A 16,168-nucleotide genomic window follows, 5' to 3' on the forward strand; every position below is an offset into this window, starting at 1 on the left:
GCACTGTTGAACTGCATCGTTATTTGCCTGTTTGTGGCTGGCCTGTTAGCTTGCACAATTCTTGCAATTCTCCTTCGACTTCTCTCATTAACGAGCTGTTTTCAGCCACAGGACTGTTGCTGACTGAACATTTTTTATTTGTGCACCATTCTCTGTAAACCCTGGACACTGTTGTTCATGAAAAGCACAGAAGGCCAGACATTTCTGATACTGGAACAAGCACCCCTGGCACCAATGATGACCATGCTCAAAGTTGCTTAGGTCACTCGTTTTGCCCATTCAAACGATCAACTGAACAGTAACTGAATGCCTCGATGCCTGTCTGCCTGCTTTATATAGCAAGCGATGGCTAAGTGAATTACTGTCTGTAGGAGCTAACCATTTTCGTGAATGGAGTGGTGTACCTAATAAACTGGCTTACTGAATGTATACTGAACAAAAATATAAACGCAACATGCAAAGTGTTTCATGAGCTGAAATTAAAGATCCCTTAAATGTTCCATACGCACAAAAATATTATTTCTCTAAAACGTTGTGCACAAATGTGTTTACATCCCTGTTAGTGAGCATTTCTCCTTTGCCAAGATAATCCATCCACCTGACTGGTGTGGCATATTAAACCTCTTGAAGCTATGGGGCACTATTTGTATTTTTGGAAAAATAACGTTTCCAAAGTAAACTGCCTATTTCTCAGGACCAGATGCTAGAATATGCATATAATTGACAGCTTATGATTGAAAACACTCTAAAGTTTCCAAAACTGTAAAAATATTCTCTGTGAGTATAACAGAACTGATATTGCAGGTGAAATCCTGAGAAAAATCCAATCAGGAAGTGACTCTTATTTTGAAACCCCTGTCTTTCTATGCATCCCTATTGCCCATTGAAAGGGATATCAACCAGATTCCTTTTTCTGTCTGTGGCTTCCCTAAGGTGTCTACAGCCTTTAGACGTAGTTTCAGGCCTTTATTTTGAAGAATGAGCGTAAACGTCCACATTGCGTAAGTGGTCTGTTGTTGGCTCTCAGTGTGATTTTTGCGCAAAACAGAGAGGTAGCCATTTTTCCTCCCGGTCCTAGTGAAAAGCCAACTGTCCCGGTTGATATATTATCAAATAGATATTTGAAAAACACCTTGAGGATTGATTATAAAAAACATTTGCCATGTTTCTGTCGATATTATGGATATAATTTGGAATTTTCGTCTGCGTTGTCGTGACCACTATTTCCGGTGGATTCGTAAGCATAATGCATCAAACTAACGTATTTGGATATAAAAAATATCAAAAGGAACATTTGCTGGCTAACTGGGAGTCTTGTGAGTGAAAACATCCGAAGCTCAAGGGTAAACGATTAATTTGATTGCTTTTCTGATTTTCGTAACCAAGTTACCTGCCACTAGGTCTACATAATGTTTTGCTAGTATATAGATAAACTTACAAAAACGCTTGTATTGTTTTCGCTGTAAAGCATCATTTCAAAATCTGAGACGACAGGGTAATTAACAAAAGGCTAAGCTGTGTTTTGCTATATTTCACTTGTGATTTCATGAATATTTTCTAGTAAGATTATTTGACCGTTGCGCTATGCTATTTAGCGTAGTTGATGACAATTATCCCGGATCCGGGATGGGTGGTTCCAAGTTAAGAATCTGATTAAACAGCATGATGATTACAAAGATGCACCTTGTGCTGAGGATAATAAAAGGCCCCAAACATGTGCAGTTTTGTCACACAATATAATGCCAGTGATGTCTCAGGTTTTGAGGGAACTTGCAATTGGCATGCTTACTGCAGGATTATCCACCAGAGCTGTTGCCAGAGAATTTAATGTTGACATAAGTCGCCTCCAACATCGTTTTAGAGAATTTGGTAGTACGTGCAACCGGCCTCACAACCGCAGACCATTATTAACCACTCCAGCAAAGGACCTCCACATCCTGCTTCCTCAGCTGCGGGATCATCTGAGACCAGCCACCTGAACAACTGATGAAACTGTGGATTTGCACAACCGAAGAATTTCTCCACAAACTGTCAGAAAGTGTCTCAGCAAAGCTCATCTGCGTGCTCGTCATCCTCAATAGGGTCTTGACCTGACAGCAGTTTGGCGTTGTAACCGACTTCAGTGGCCAAATTCTCACCTTCAATGGCCACTGGCACGCTGGAGATGTGTGCTCTTCACGGATGGATCCTGGTTTCAACTGTTCCGGGCAGATGGCAGACAGGGTCATATTGGCGAGTGGTTTGCTGTTGTCAACGTTGTGAACAGCGTGCCCCATGGTGACAGTGGGATTATGGTATGGGCAGGAATAAGCTACAGACAATGAACACAATTGCATTTTATCGATGGCAATTTGCACAGAGATACCGTGATGAGATCCTGAGGCCCATTGTTGTGTCATTCATCCGCCATTGAGCATGTTTGGAATGCTCTGGAAGATCATGTATGACAGTGTGTTCCAGTTCCTGACAATATCCAGCAACTTCACACAGACATGGAAGATGAGCAGGACAACAGTCCAAAGGCCACAATCAACAGCCTGATCAACTCAATGCCAAGGAGATGTGTCGCGCTGCATGAGGCAAATGGTTGTCACACCATTAGGACCTAATAAATTAATTGAAATTTACTGATTTCCTTATATCAACTGTAACTCAGTAAAATCTTAAGGATTGTTGCATGTTAAGTTTATATTTTTGTTCAGTGTATATCAGGCAGTGTGAAAGGAAAACCTAGAACATTGGTAAAGAGTTCTGCCACCCAATCCATAGACTGTTCTATCTGCTTCCGCATGGCTGCAGCAACAAGTCTGAGACCAGCAGGCTCCTGACTAGCTTCTACCCCCAAGCCATAAGCCTGCTAAATAGCTAACACTTCTTACCGAACCACATTACCATTGTTTTGGAGGTGTTCAGAACAAGGTTAAGGGCAGAGAAAGCTTGTTGACACTAAGAAAGCTTTGTTGTAGAGCGTTTAACACAAAATCCGGGGAGGGGCCAGATGAGTATAAGATTGTATCCTCTGCATATAAATGGATGAGAGAGCTTCCTACTGTCTGAGCTATGTTGTTGATGTAAATAGAAAAGAGCGTTGGGCCTCGGATCGAGCCTTGGGGAACTCCTTGGGGACAGGCAGTGGTTGAGACAGCAGATGTTCTGACTTTACACATTGCACTCTTTGAGAAAGGTAGTTAACAAACCAGGCCAAAGACCCATCAGAGCAACCAATATTCCTTAGCCGACCCACAAGAATGGAATGGTCTACCGTATAAAAAGTTCTGGCCAAGTCAATTTTACCATGTAAGTTGACTGAGAACACATTCTCATTTACAGAAACAACCTGGGGGATAGTTACAGAGGAGCCTATTGTCAGCTGGAAATGATTAGGTGACCGTGATGGTATGAGGGACAGCTTGGGAATTTAGCCAGGACACCTACTCTTAAAATAAGTGCCAATGGCTCTTTAGTGAAGAAAGAGAATCAGGAAACTTGTTTAATGTCCCATCTGAAAGACAGCACCCTACACAGGGAACCATCCCCAATCACTGCCCTGGGAAAGAGTGCCTCCTACTGGCCCTCCAACACCACTTCCAGCAGCATCTGGTCTCCTATCTAGGGACGGACCAGGACCAACCCTGCTTACCTTCAGAAGCAAGCCAGCAGTGGGATGCAGTGTGGTATGCTGCTGGCATCAATAAAGATAGCAGCACATGCCGAGCACTGTAAAAAACGAATTTGGCGCTAATAAAGCATCGTGGAGATGGAGCACCGAGGTGTGTCTTATATCAAACACAGTCAGTTATTTTTCTGAACTGAGAAACCAGCTGAGGTAACTGCCTGACCAATGAGATCAAGTGAACAATTTACTACCAGGGGAAAAGACAGTCAGCAGACACTGGCTCTATCACATCGAGAATGTGCAATGTATATCTTGACCTAAGGAGTTAATTTGATTCTCCCTACATTTTATGTTATTATTACACAGTAGATAATTGCTGGTATGTTGCATATCACTGCACTGCGCTGTCAACATTATACTATAGTAAACCTGTGCTGGGCACTTCCTCAAAAGATGGAGATGCAAATACCTTTTGAATTGGATGATGCAAACTGAATCTTATTTACTTAGATAAGATATCATCTTCCCACGGTGATAGCATCTCCGTTTGATAGCCACAATCTCAGATGTGGCGCTTGAGATTATTCCAACACTATTTTTGAGTGCTAGCATACAAATTAACGTTAATGAAAAGCAAATTGCTTTGGTAGTTAAAGAGTGAAGCTCGGGGTTCAACATCAATGCAGACAGAGTCAAGCTACTTTTAATTGCTTAGCTATTCCTTCACATGCAGCGCCATTAACAGTCCCCGTTACTTTACATTCGAAAATCGATCATTGTAATTTAAGCGCCATTTAGGAGCACGGGGAGGTGGGGTACGCTGGTGGCCTGCATTTGGGGAGAATGAACTCAGATCCGTCGAAACGCCTCAGACATTTCTTGACTACTTGCCGACTGCAAGTTCAATTATGCTTTTATCAATTTGCCAGTCATTCTGGCACAGTGTGGCAGGATAATTGAAATCACCCTGGTGGTTCTCTTTGAAGACTTAAGGCTAATGGCCATGTTCGCCCTTGTCCGTCACTTCTCCGTCCACCCACCGCCTCTCTCTCACTCATCTAGTCTTGTCCAGACAAAAACCTGCTGGAACTCCCATTGTTCCTTGACTTTCATTTCACTCGTACGCTTAAGTGCTGGAGATATCCGTGGAAGTCAGGAAATAAAAGAGGGGGAAATATTAACCACAGAACAAAACAAGCAGGATAAGAAAGAGGACAAAGAGGGAGAGGGGTGAAATGAGAAGGGAGACCAAGAGAGGGCAAGGGTGAGGGGAGAAAGAGAGCGGGAGAGACCGAGAGAGGGCAAGAGAAGAGCTATAATGGTAGTTGGATAACTGAGGCTTTGCTTCAGAGGCCGACATCTTGGTTTACATTCAGGACAGGTATGTAACCTTTAAATGATATTTAAAACACGCCCGATTATCCCTTAAGGTAATTAGGTTAAATCATGAGGATGTTTAATTAGAAATAAATCTGCAAGGTGCCGAAAGCAATTTGGAGCAGGCGGCGAGTGGCATGGACCGTGGTGACACGTTCTTCCCTCTTGTGTCCTACATCCTGGCTCTATCTCAATTAGTCATTCCATGATTCCTCAATTCCTATCTCCTTGCGTCCTTCTCAACCATATTAGAGGTCTAAGGTCCTTCCCCTCAGACCATCTATAAATGATTTTGCAAGGAACCCAGGAAAGATGACTTTATAAAGAGCCCTGGTCTCATCTGACCTCAAGCCTCCTCCTTCTCAACCTCCACATTCCGTCCATGAAGTTATTACAACTCCCACATATCTACCTCAATTACCTCGTACCCCTGCACATTGACTCGGTACTTGTACCCCTTGTATATAGTGGAGTTATCGTTACTCATTGTGTATCTACAGTGCTTTCAGAAAGAATTCACATACACACCATATCCCACAATGTCAAAGTGGAACTATGTCTTGAGCCAATAAGTATTCAACCCCTTTGTTATGGCAAGCCTTAATAAGTTCAGGAGTAAAAATATACTTAACAAATCACATAATACGTTGCAATAGGGTCTAACATGATTTTTGAATGAGTACTTCATGTCTGTATCCCACACATACAATTATCTGTCAGGTCCCTCAGCCGAGACGTGAATTTCAAACACAGATTCAACCACAAAGACCAGGGAGGTTTTCCAATGCCTCGCAAAGAAGGGCACCTATTGGTAGATGTGTAAAACAACAAAACCGACATTGAATATCCCTTTGAGCAATGTGAAGTTATATTACACTTTGGATGGCGTATCAATACACTGAGTTACTACAAAGATACCCTCCTAACTTTACTAAAGAAAAACCCTGGAATGAGTAGGTGCATCACTGCCTGGTATGGCAACTGCTCGGCATCTGACCATAAGGCTACAGAGGGTAGTGCGTATGGCCCAGTACATCACTGGAGCCAAGCTTCCTGCCATCCAGGACCTATATACTAGGTGGTGTCAGAGGAAGGCCCCCAAAATTGTCAAAGACTCCAGTCACCCAAGTCATAGACAGTTCTCTGTGTTACCGTACGGCAAGCAGTACTGGAGCGCCAAGTCTAGAACCAGAAGGCTCCTTAACTGCTTCTACCCCAAGCCATAAGACTGCTGAACAAATAATCAAATGGCCACCCGGACTATTGACATTGACCCCCCTTGTTTTTACACTGCTGCAACTCGCTGTATATTATCTACACATAGTCACTTTACCCCTACCTACATTAACAAATTATCTCAACTAACCTGTACCCCTACACATTGACATGGTACCGGTAACCCCTGTATATAGCCTCGTTATTGTTATTTTATTGTGTTACTTTTTATTATTTTTTAAACTTTAGTTTATTTGGTAAATATTTTCTTAACTCTTTCTTGAACTGCATTGTTGGTTAAGGGCTTGTAACTAAGCATTTCACGGTAAGGTGACACCTGTTGCATTCGGCGCATGTGACAAATAAAGTTTGATTTGATTTGTGTCCAAACATTTGACTGGTACTGTATGTAAATTAAATATATTATATAATTATCAATACATTTGCAAACATTTTTAAAAACATGTTGTCATTATGGGGTATTCTGTGTAGATGGGTGAGACAAAATAATATATTTAATCCATTTTGAATTTGGGCTGAATACCTAAATGGGTATGAATACATTCTGAAGGGACTGTATTATTAATATAACTTTTAGATTATTTCTCTATTTTCTTTCTTTCGGCTGGGAAGAGGCCCGTAAGTAAGCATTTCACTGTTAGTCCACACCTGTTGTTTACGTGTGACAAATAACATGTGATTTGAAATCTGATTTGAACAATGAGGCATGCCATATTCATCATGTTGATGTGGCAATTAAAAGCAAAAACATGGCCTCCACTCCACATCGTTCAAGACGAAGCAAGTCTACATTCAGTGGTGGTTGGCAATAGAAAGCACTGGAACTGTTGTCTAGCAACATCGCAAAACATTTTACACGGCTTGCAGTAAAGTTCAGATGTTGGAACTCTCCGTCATCCTCTGTTTGTTGTCAGGTAACTTCTCTTGTCAACCCAGAGAGTGAAGAAAGATATCGTCCACACAGCTAGGCCTTGCCAGCGCTATTCAACAAGACTGGAGTAGTTACGCTAATGGTTAACGCATGGAACTGTCCAACTGTCCTGGAGTGCCACAGACTTAGGCACTAAAACACCGGATTCCTCTAAACCTGGTCTATATTGAAGACCATGATTAGTTGATTACGTGAATCAGGTGTTAGCGCTTGGCAGAAAGTTCAAGGAAAAATCCATTCAAAAATTTTAAAAAAAAAATTACAATATTAGTCCACGCATCATCATGATGTGGCAAGTGGCAAGTGACACTTTGCTTCTTGAAAGTCAAATATCTTGAAAACTTGACCGCTGACATGCAAAACATTTTGGGTCTGTATTAACAGTGGAACAAAATATAGTTTTTGAGTGGAGTTTTCCTTTAAGCCTACATACACTGCACACAGTCCTGCAGGACCAGAGTCAGCTGACCGTCTCATGAGTTAAAGTGGTCATTGAGTAGATGAAACCAAGTTGAAAGGCTTTGACTCCTCATTAGGGCTTTGCACCATTAGTGATTGGTATGAGGTTGTGGTTATGACATGAGTGAAGAGCTTTGGACTATGCTGAGTAGGAACTGGAACAGCAGGGGGTCATTCCATTGGCCCAATCCTGGGCCCCCCTAATCCCAGCTCCCTTTGAAGAGAGGCTTGAAAGCTGCCACTGTGCCAAGAGGCTCGTCGACCACTGAGCCAGCCCATCACTCTAATGGAACTCATTCAGAGCCACGGGAGTGACCCAATTAGGCGGAAGTGTCATTGACGTGGGGCTAATTATAAAGGAATGAGGGAAGGAAGGAAGTAGAAAATAAATCAAGAGAGAGGAAAGTTAGAAAGAGACCGTAGAGGTGCCAAGAGATGGGCTAAAGGAAACATCTATGGAGATGATGAGGGGAGAGGTTTTGGTGTTGACTTTGTGATGAGTCATCACCCACTGAGTCTCTGTCTGGTTTTATTGACACACTATGTGAAGGTCTTTGAATAAAGATATGGTCATGAATGTGTCACTATATCACTGAGGCAATTAATTTGAACCTAATCAATGTAGGGAATGGAAAATGATGCATTTACAACAATAGACAACTTTACAATTCATACTGAGTAATTCACTACAATGACTTTAACCGTCGCCTTCTTATCTGTCTTCGAAAGAAACAACTAGTTTAAGACTTTGGTCTTTCAGTCGGAGACTCCGCTGAGTTGTAGAAGACCACTCAAGTATTTTGTGAGTGACAGGGTTGACAAAGTGTTTTGGGCGTGACAGTGTTAACGGGCAGTAACCTACCTTGGAGCTCTTTGTCTCCCTTCATCCATCTGATGGTGGCGGCGGGCTTGCTGCCCATGGCGGTGCAAGTCATCTCTGTCTCATTGCCCTCGATTACCTGCCCCTCCCGGGACTCGATGATTGGGTTGCCTGGAGGGACTGGCAGGGGGGACAAATAGACACAGTGTTTAAGGAACTTGGGGCATCAATCACCCTAAAAACCAGGGGGTTTAAACCACCATCTTAGATGTCTTAACCATTTTTGGAAATACTTTGAGATAAATCAGATTGACTACAGTCGTTTTGTTGTAAACAAAACAAAGTCAGAATGCGTGCAGAAAAGAAAGTGTGAAAAAGGACTAAGTTATATAACTAAGTTATATTTAAGTGCGCGTATCCAAGTCAGAATCGGCACCTATCAGCTTTTGGCGAAAGGCTCTACACAAAATAAAATAATAATCACCCACTTCATAATAAAGCCCATACGCTGACAATACGCAGGACACTTTAGATGTTATAGGATATTTTGTCCCACTTCTCTAAACTAGACTGTTCCCATAAACATGTGAGTTGAGACCACTCACCGATTTTGGGTTACTTAATTCCAGCTCTTGCTGGCTACCTACTGCCACTTGAAACAGCTTGATACCATTTGCACTGTTCTACCCCTGCCTTGGCCCAGACACACAGATCCAAGCCAGAGCCAGCCTCCCCATTTTCTCCTTGTGAACACTTTCAGATCACAATCATTCCCCGCATCCCGCTGTCAAACTTCATTGCCAAAATGCCATCATTATGTCTAAGTGCGTGCTCTTGTTTCAAGCACATTTTGAATGTCGCATTGTACAGTATAATACGCACACAATGTAATTTCCCCTCAAAAACCCTGTGAAGATGCACAGTGGAGAACTGGATGGGTGCTGGGTTTTGATTGGCGTGGCTCTTGAAGTGTTTCTGCTTTGACGGCAAATTTCGGCTGTGAGCTGAAGACAATGTTCGTCAACTAGCTTGACAAGGTTTAGATTGAAGCCATTCTGTTGGCTTTGGATTGTTTTGTATGTATGCTTACAAAACATGACATCATGAAAGTGACATATAAAACATATTTTTCAATGAAATGGCCTCATCCCTAAAAGTGAGACTTTTACTCCTGTTAATTGTTTTTCAAGGAAATTATTATTCAATTCATGCTTTGCACATTGGCTTGACACCTTGATGACTGTATTTATTTGTCCTTTATTATCATTATTGAAACCCTGCACTTATCTTCTGTCACAAAAACGGTGTGAAGAGAAAGGGTTAAAGTTTGTCTCAGTGCAAAAGTGAGTGAGAGAAGGCTACTTTAAGATACAGCTGTGGGATCAACCACTCCATCGGTCTTTGACGTGCCAGTGATAGCTGTGTGTGTGTGTGTGTGTGTGTGTGTGTGTGTGTGTGTGTGTGTGTGTGTGTGTGTGTGTGTGTACATATTTTACTATACTTGCGAGTATCAGAGGTCTTCACAAGAATAGAAAAACAACTACAATTCTGAATAGTGAAGACATTTTGCCAGTTCTCACTTGTAAAAAGGCTATTTTAGGCTTAGGGATTAGATTTAAGGTTAGGTTTAGAATTAGGGGTTAGTGGTTAGGTTTAGGAGTTAGGTTTAGGGTTAAGGTTAGGCTTAAGTTTAGGGTAAGGGTTAGATTTAGGGAAAATAGTATTTGGAATGGGAATCAATTGTTGGTCTCCAAAAAGTCCTCACAAGTATAGTAAGACATAGCTTTGTGTGTGTGTGTGTGTGTATGTGTTTTCAATCATACTCTCATAACTAATGAAGAACAGGGCTCCGGGCAGCCGAGCGGAAATGGAGGAAAACTCGCCTCCCTGCGGACCTGGCATCCTTTCACTCCCTCCTCTCTACATTTTCCTCCTCTGTCTCTGCTGCTAAAGCCACTTTCTACCATTCTAAATTCCAAGCATCTGCCTCTAACCCTAGGAAGCTCTTTGCCACCTTCTCCTCCCTCCTGAATCCCCCCTCCCTCCTCCTCTCTGCAGATGACTTGTCAACCATTTTGAAAAGAAGGTCGATGACATCCGATCCTCGTTTGCTAAGTCAAACGACACCGCTGGTTCTGCTCACACTGCCCTACCCTATGCTCTGACCTCTTTCTCCCTCTCTCTCCAGATGAAATCTCGCGTCTTGTGACGGCCGGCCGCCCAACAACCTGCCCGCTTGACCCTATCCCCTCCTCTCTTCTCCAGACCATTTCCGGAGACCTTCTCCCTTACCTTACCTCGCTCATACTCATCCCTGACCGCTGGCTACGTCCCTCCCGTCTTCAAGAGAGCGAGAGTTGCACCCCTTCTGAAAAAACCTACACTCGATCCCTCCGATGTCAACAACTACAGACCAGTATCCCTTCTCTCTTTTCTCTCCAAAACTCTTGAGCGTGCCGTCCTTGGCCAGCTCTACCGCTATCTCTCTCAGAATGACCTTCTTGATCCAAATCAGTCAGGTTTCAAGACTAGTCATTCAACTTGCTCTTCTCTGTATCACGGAGGCGCTTGCTAAAGCTAACTCTCTCTCCTCTTCATCCTTCTAGACCTATCGGGTTCGATACTGTGAACCATCAGATCCTCCTCTCCACCCTCTCCGAGTTATTGCGTCCTACCTGACAGGTCGGTTACCAGGTGGCGTGGCGAGAATCTGTCTCCTCACCACGCGCTCTCACCACTGGTGTCCCCCAGGGCTCTGTTCTAGGCCCTCTCTTATTCTCGCTATACACCAAGTCACTTGGCTCTGTCATAACCTCACATGGTCTCTCCTATCATTGCTTGCAGAGACACACAATTAATCTTCCTTTCCCCCTTCTGATGACCAGGTGGCGAATCGCATCTCTGCATGTCTGGCAGACATATCAGTGTGGATGACGGATCACCACCTCAAGCTGAACCTCAGCAAGACGGAGCTCCTCTTCCTCCCGGGAAGGACTGCCCGTTCCATGATCTCGCCATCACGGTTGACAACTCCATTGTGTCCTCCTCCCAGAGCGCTAAGAACCTTGGCGTGATCCTGGACAACACCCTGGACGTTCTCAACTAACATCAAGGCGGTGTCCCGTAGGTTCATGCTCTACAACATCCGCAGAGTACGACCCTGCCTCACACAGGAAGCGGCGCAGGTCCTAATCCAGGCACTTGTCATCTCCCGTCTTGATTACTGCAACTCGCTGTTGGCTGGGCTCCCTGCCTGTGCCATTAAACCCCTACAACTCATGCCGCAGCCCGTCTGGTGTTCAACCTTCCCAAGTTCTCTCACGTCACCCCGCTCCTCCGCTCTCTCCACTGGCTTCCAGTTGAAGCTCGCATCCGCTACAAGACCATGGTGCTCGCCACGGAGCTGTGAGGGGAACGGCACCTCAGTACCTCCAGGCTCTGATCAGGCCCTACACCCAAACAAGGGCACTGCGTTCATCCACCTCTGGCCTGCTCGCCTCCCTACCACTGAGGAAGTACAGTTCTCAGCCCAGTCAAAACTGTTCGCTGCTCTGGCCCCCAATGGTGGAACAAACTCCCTCACGACGCCAGGACAGCGGAGTCAATCACCACCTTCCGGAGACACCTGAAACCCCACCTCTTCAAGGAATACCTAGGATAGGGTAAGTAAGGGTAAGTAATCCTTCTCACCCCCCTTCTCCCCCAACAAGAGTTAGATGCAAGTGGCTGTTCCACTGGTTGTCATAAGGTGTATGCACCAATTTGTAAGTCGCTCTGGATAAGAGCGTCTGCTAAATGACTTAAATGTAAATGTAATGTCAACGTAGATGGTCTGAGACATATTTCCCTTCTATAAACATTGTGTGTTGGCTTTGGTCATCCCCAAAGCCAACACTTCCTTTGGCCGCCTTTCCTTCCAGTTCTCTGCTGCCAATGACTGGAAGAAATTGCAAAAATCACTGAAGCTGGAGACTTAGATCTCCCTCTCTAACTTTAAGCATCAGTTGTCAGAGCAACTTACCGATCACTGTACCTGTACACAGCCCATTTGTCAATAGCACATTCAACTACCTCATCCCCATAATGTTTTTTGTTGTTGTCGTTGCTCTTTTGCACACCAGTATCTCTACTTGAACATCATCATCTGCACATCTATCACTCCAGTGTTAATGCTAAATTGTAAATGTTTTGCCTCTATGGCCTATTTATTGCCTCACCTCCCTAATCTTACTACATTTGCACTCACTGTACATATATTTTTCTATTGTGTTATTGACTGTACGTTTGTTTATCCCATGTGTAACTCTGTGTTGTTGTTTTTGTCTCACTGCTTTGCTTTACCTTGGCCAGATCGCAGTTGTTAATGAGAACTTGTTCTCAACTGGCCTACCTGGTTAAATAAATGTGAAATATAAAAAATAAATACAAATAAAAGTGTGTGTAGTCATACTCAGCACAGTGATGTCAGCGTAGGCCTCCTGTGGAGGGTCTGTGTACAACTGGCACACGTATCTCCCCTCGTCAGACAGGGTCACGTTGGACAGAGACACCCGCAGCTCATTGTCCGAGAAGTTCACCAGCTGGAAGCGGGCATCTTTCAGGGCTGAACGGTCAAAGAAAGAGAGACAGGGAGAGAGAGAAAAGGAGCTTTAGAAGGGGGGGGTCAAAAGAGTGTCATTGTTATGCACCGACTATGAAAATGACTGTCGACCTACTAGGTGAGAGTATATTTGAGTGGAGTTCCAGGTGGAGTTTCAAGAGTTAAAGTATGAGGTAAAGTCTACAGGCACGTGGTCGTCATATGCTCACTCCCACACTTCCGACTCTAGTCCATCACATCCAGCAAACCTTGCTTGCCCCCTATGGAGAGAGCCCACATAGAGGGATGGTAACCAAACCAAACAACAAACGCCAGTCTTAACTTTGAGGTCTTCGTATCCAGCTCAGGGTCCCTCACCTAATTAGAACAGCAGTGTGTGCTGAATGACACACACACACACACACACACACACACACACACACACACACACACACACACACACACACACACACACACACACACACACACACACACACACACACACACACACACACACACACACACACAAGCTCGCAGACTAATGAGCAGTCCATTAGTGGTTTGTTTTGCCTTGGATCACGCGATGGAGAATTCCAACGGAGAATGCCAACGTCTGGTTAAGATGAAACCTTCCCCCCACCAACCCCAACAGATTGACAGTGGCCATTTATTGCTCTCTGTGTCTTCTTCCCCTCCCCAAGCCACGTTTATTCTCACCCACAGCAGACCAGTTCAAAAGAGCGAAACCAACAACATAAAAAGAGGTAGCGTGAATAAATACATAAATAAATGGAAACAAATAGCAAAATGATCTGGCATCATTACAGTTTGCAGCGGCGGGCACATGAAAGCCAGGGTTGTGATGGCGATGGGGGATGGGGTGAAGCTGAATGTTCTTGGTTCCAGCTGGTTAGCCGTGCTCTTTTGCTTTTATTCCAAAAGCATGGGAAAAAGAGGAAAAGAGGAGGAGGAGAGCAAGAGAGGCTGTCAGTCCAACGTGAGGACTTATACTGAACAAACGCAACATGCAAGAATTTCAACGATTTTACTGAGTTACAGCTCTTATAAGGACATCAGTCAAATTAAATAAATTCATTAATTCATAATTGATGGCTTTCACATGACTGGGGATACAGATATGTATCTGTTGGTCACAGATACCTTAAAAAAAAGGTAGGGGCGTAGTTCAGAAAACCAGTCACTATCTGGTGTGAACACCATTTGCCTCATGCAGCGCAACATCTCTTTTGCATAGAGTTTATCAGGCTGTTGATTGTGGCCTGTGGAATGTTGTACCACTCCTCTTCAATGGCTGTGCGAAGTTGGTGAATATTGGCGGGAACTGGAACACACTGCCGTACACATCGATCCAGAGCATTCCAAACATGCTCAATGGGTGACGTGTCTGGTGGGTATGCAGGCCATGGAAGAACTGGGACATTGTCAGCTTCCATGAATTGTGTACAGATTCTTGTGACATGGGGCCTTGCAATATCATGCTGAAACATGAGGTGGTGGTGGTGGATGAATGGCACGACAATGGGCCTCAGGATCTCGTCACGGTATCTCTGTGCATTCAAATTGCCAACGATAAAATGCAATTGTGTTCGTTGTCCATAGCTTATGCCTGCCCATAACATAACCCCACCGCCACCACGGGGCACTCTGTTCACAACGTCAACATCAGCAAACCGCTAGCCCACACAACACCATACACGCTGTCTGCCATCTGCCCAGTATAGATAAACCGTGATTTATCTGTGAAGAACACACTTCTCCAGCAAGCAAGAGGCCATCGAAGGTGAGCATTTGCCCACTGAAGTCTGTTATGACACCTAACTGCAGTCAGGTTAAGACCCTGGTGAGAATGACGAGCACAAATATGAGGTTTCTGACATTTTGTGCAGAAATTCTTTGGTTGTGCAAACCCACAGTTTCATCAGCTGTCTGGGTGGCTGGTCTCAGAGGATCCTGTAGGTGAAAAATCCGGATGTGGAGGTCCTGGGCTGGCGTGGTTACACGTGGTCTGCAGTTGTGTATGGTTGGATGTACTGCCAAATTATCTACAACGACTTTGGAGGAGGCTTATGGTAGAGAACATTTAGCTCTGTGGCAACAGCTCTGGTGGACAGCAAGCATGCCCATTGCATGCTAAATTGTAGTCTCAACATCAACGGTGAAGAGGCGACTCCGGGATGCTGGCCTTATTTATTTCTGGATATTTTGAGCCTGTAATCGAACCCACACATGCTGATGATCCAGAGACTCAAGTAGTCTAAAGGCCAGTTGTATTGCTTCTTTCATCAGGACAACAGTTTTCAGCTGTGCTAACATAATTGCAAAATGGTTTTCTAATTATCAATTAGCCTTTTAAAATCATAAACTTGGATTAGCTAAAACAACGTGCCACTGGAACACATGAGTGATGGTTGCTGATAATGGGCCTCTGTACGCCTATGTAGATTTTCCATTTCCAGCTACAATAGTCATTTACAATATTAACAATGTCTACACTGTATTTCTGATCAATTTGATGTTATTTTAATGGACAAAAAAATGTGCTTTTCTTTCAAAAACAAGAACACTTCAAAGTGACCCCAAACTTTTGAAAGGTAGTGCATATCAACAACACAGATGTGGCTTTGGCCAAAAAAACGGAGAGAATTGGAGGTGGTGAGAAACTGAACACTGATACATTTTTTGGATGGTACAACAGTGTTAGGGCTTGACAACACAAAAGCTCTGTGTTCAACAGGGAACATAGCCTTTCACTAGTGCAGTGATGTTGTTCCTGGACACAAGCGTCGCCATGTTGTGAGGGTTCAGTGGCCCGCCATGTCCCCATTACGGCACAACAACGGCGCCCGCCCTCGAAATCCAGCTCACCACGGGGGAGCCCGGGAATGGACACGCAGCTTGTCCCCACTAGCTCCTGCCGAAGCAGTGCTGTCCAATGGGGTGAGTTCAAGGAAAACAAAGGTACTAGAAGTGGAAATCAATTCCACTAAAGAAAACTAACTGAAAAAGAAAGTATTTCGATGTTGATTCGTTCTTTCATTTCCTTTAGTTTGACAGAGGGTTTCTCAGATAATGTACTTCTTGGAAGGTACAAACACAGGGGCAGACAGAAGTGGGCAAAAAAAGGCAATG

General features: G+C 44.1%; 1 protein-coding gene across 4 annotated transcripts in view; it reads right to left on the bottom strand.

Moving 5' to 3' along the window:
- Positions 1 to 16,168, bottom strand: part of cadm1a (cell adhesion molecule 1a) — a 431,723-nt gene that overhangs the window by 63,076 nt on the left and 352,479 nt on the right. For all 4 annotated transcript variants that reach the window (XM_035782006.2, XM_035782004.2, XM_035782002.2 and 1 more), the window contains 2 exons: positions 12,890 to 13,042; positions 8,482 to 8,619 (listed from right to left, as the gene is read on the bottom strand). In XM_035782006.2, the coding sequence (XP_035637899.1) occupies positions 8,482 to 8,619; positions 12,890 to 13,042 (291 nt within the window). The remainder of the gene's footprint in view (positions 1 to 8,481; positions 8,620 to 12,889; positions 13,043 to 16,168) is intronic.

This window comes from Oncorhynchus keta, chromosome 12 (genome assembly GCF_023373465.1).
Source record: "Oncorhynchus keta strain PuntledgeMale-10-30-2019 chromosome 12, Oket_V2, whole genome shotgun sequence".
NCBI classification, from domain to species: domain Eukaryota; kingdom Metazoa; phylum Chordata; class Actinopteri; order Salmoniformes; family Salmonidae; genus Oncorhynchus; species Oncorhynchus keta.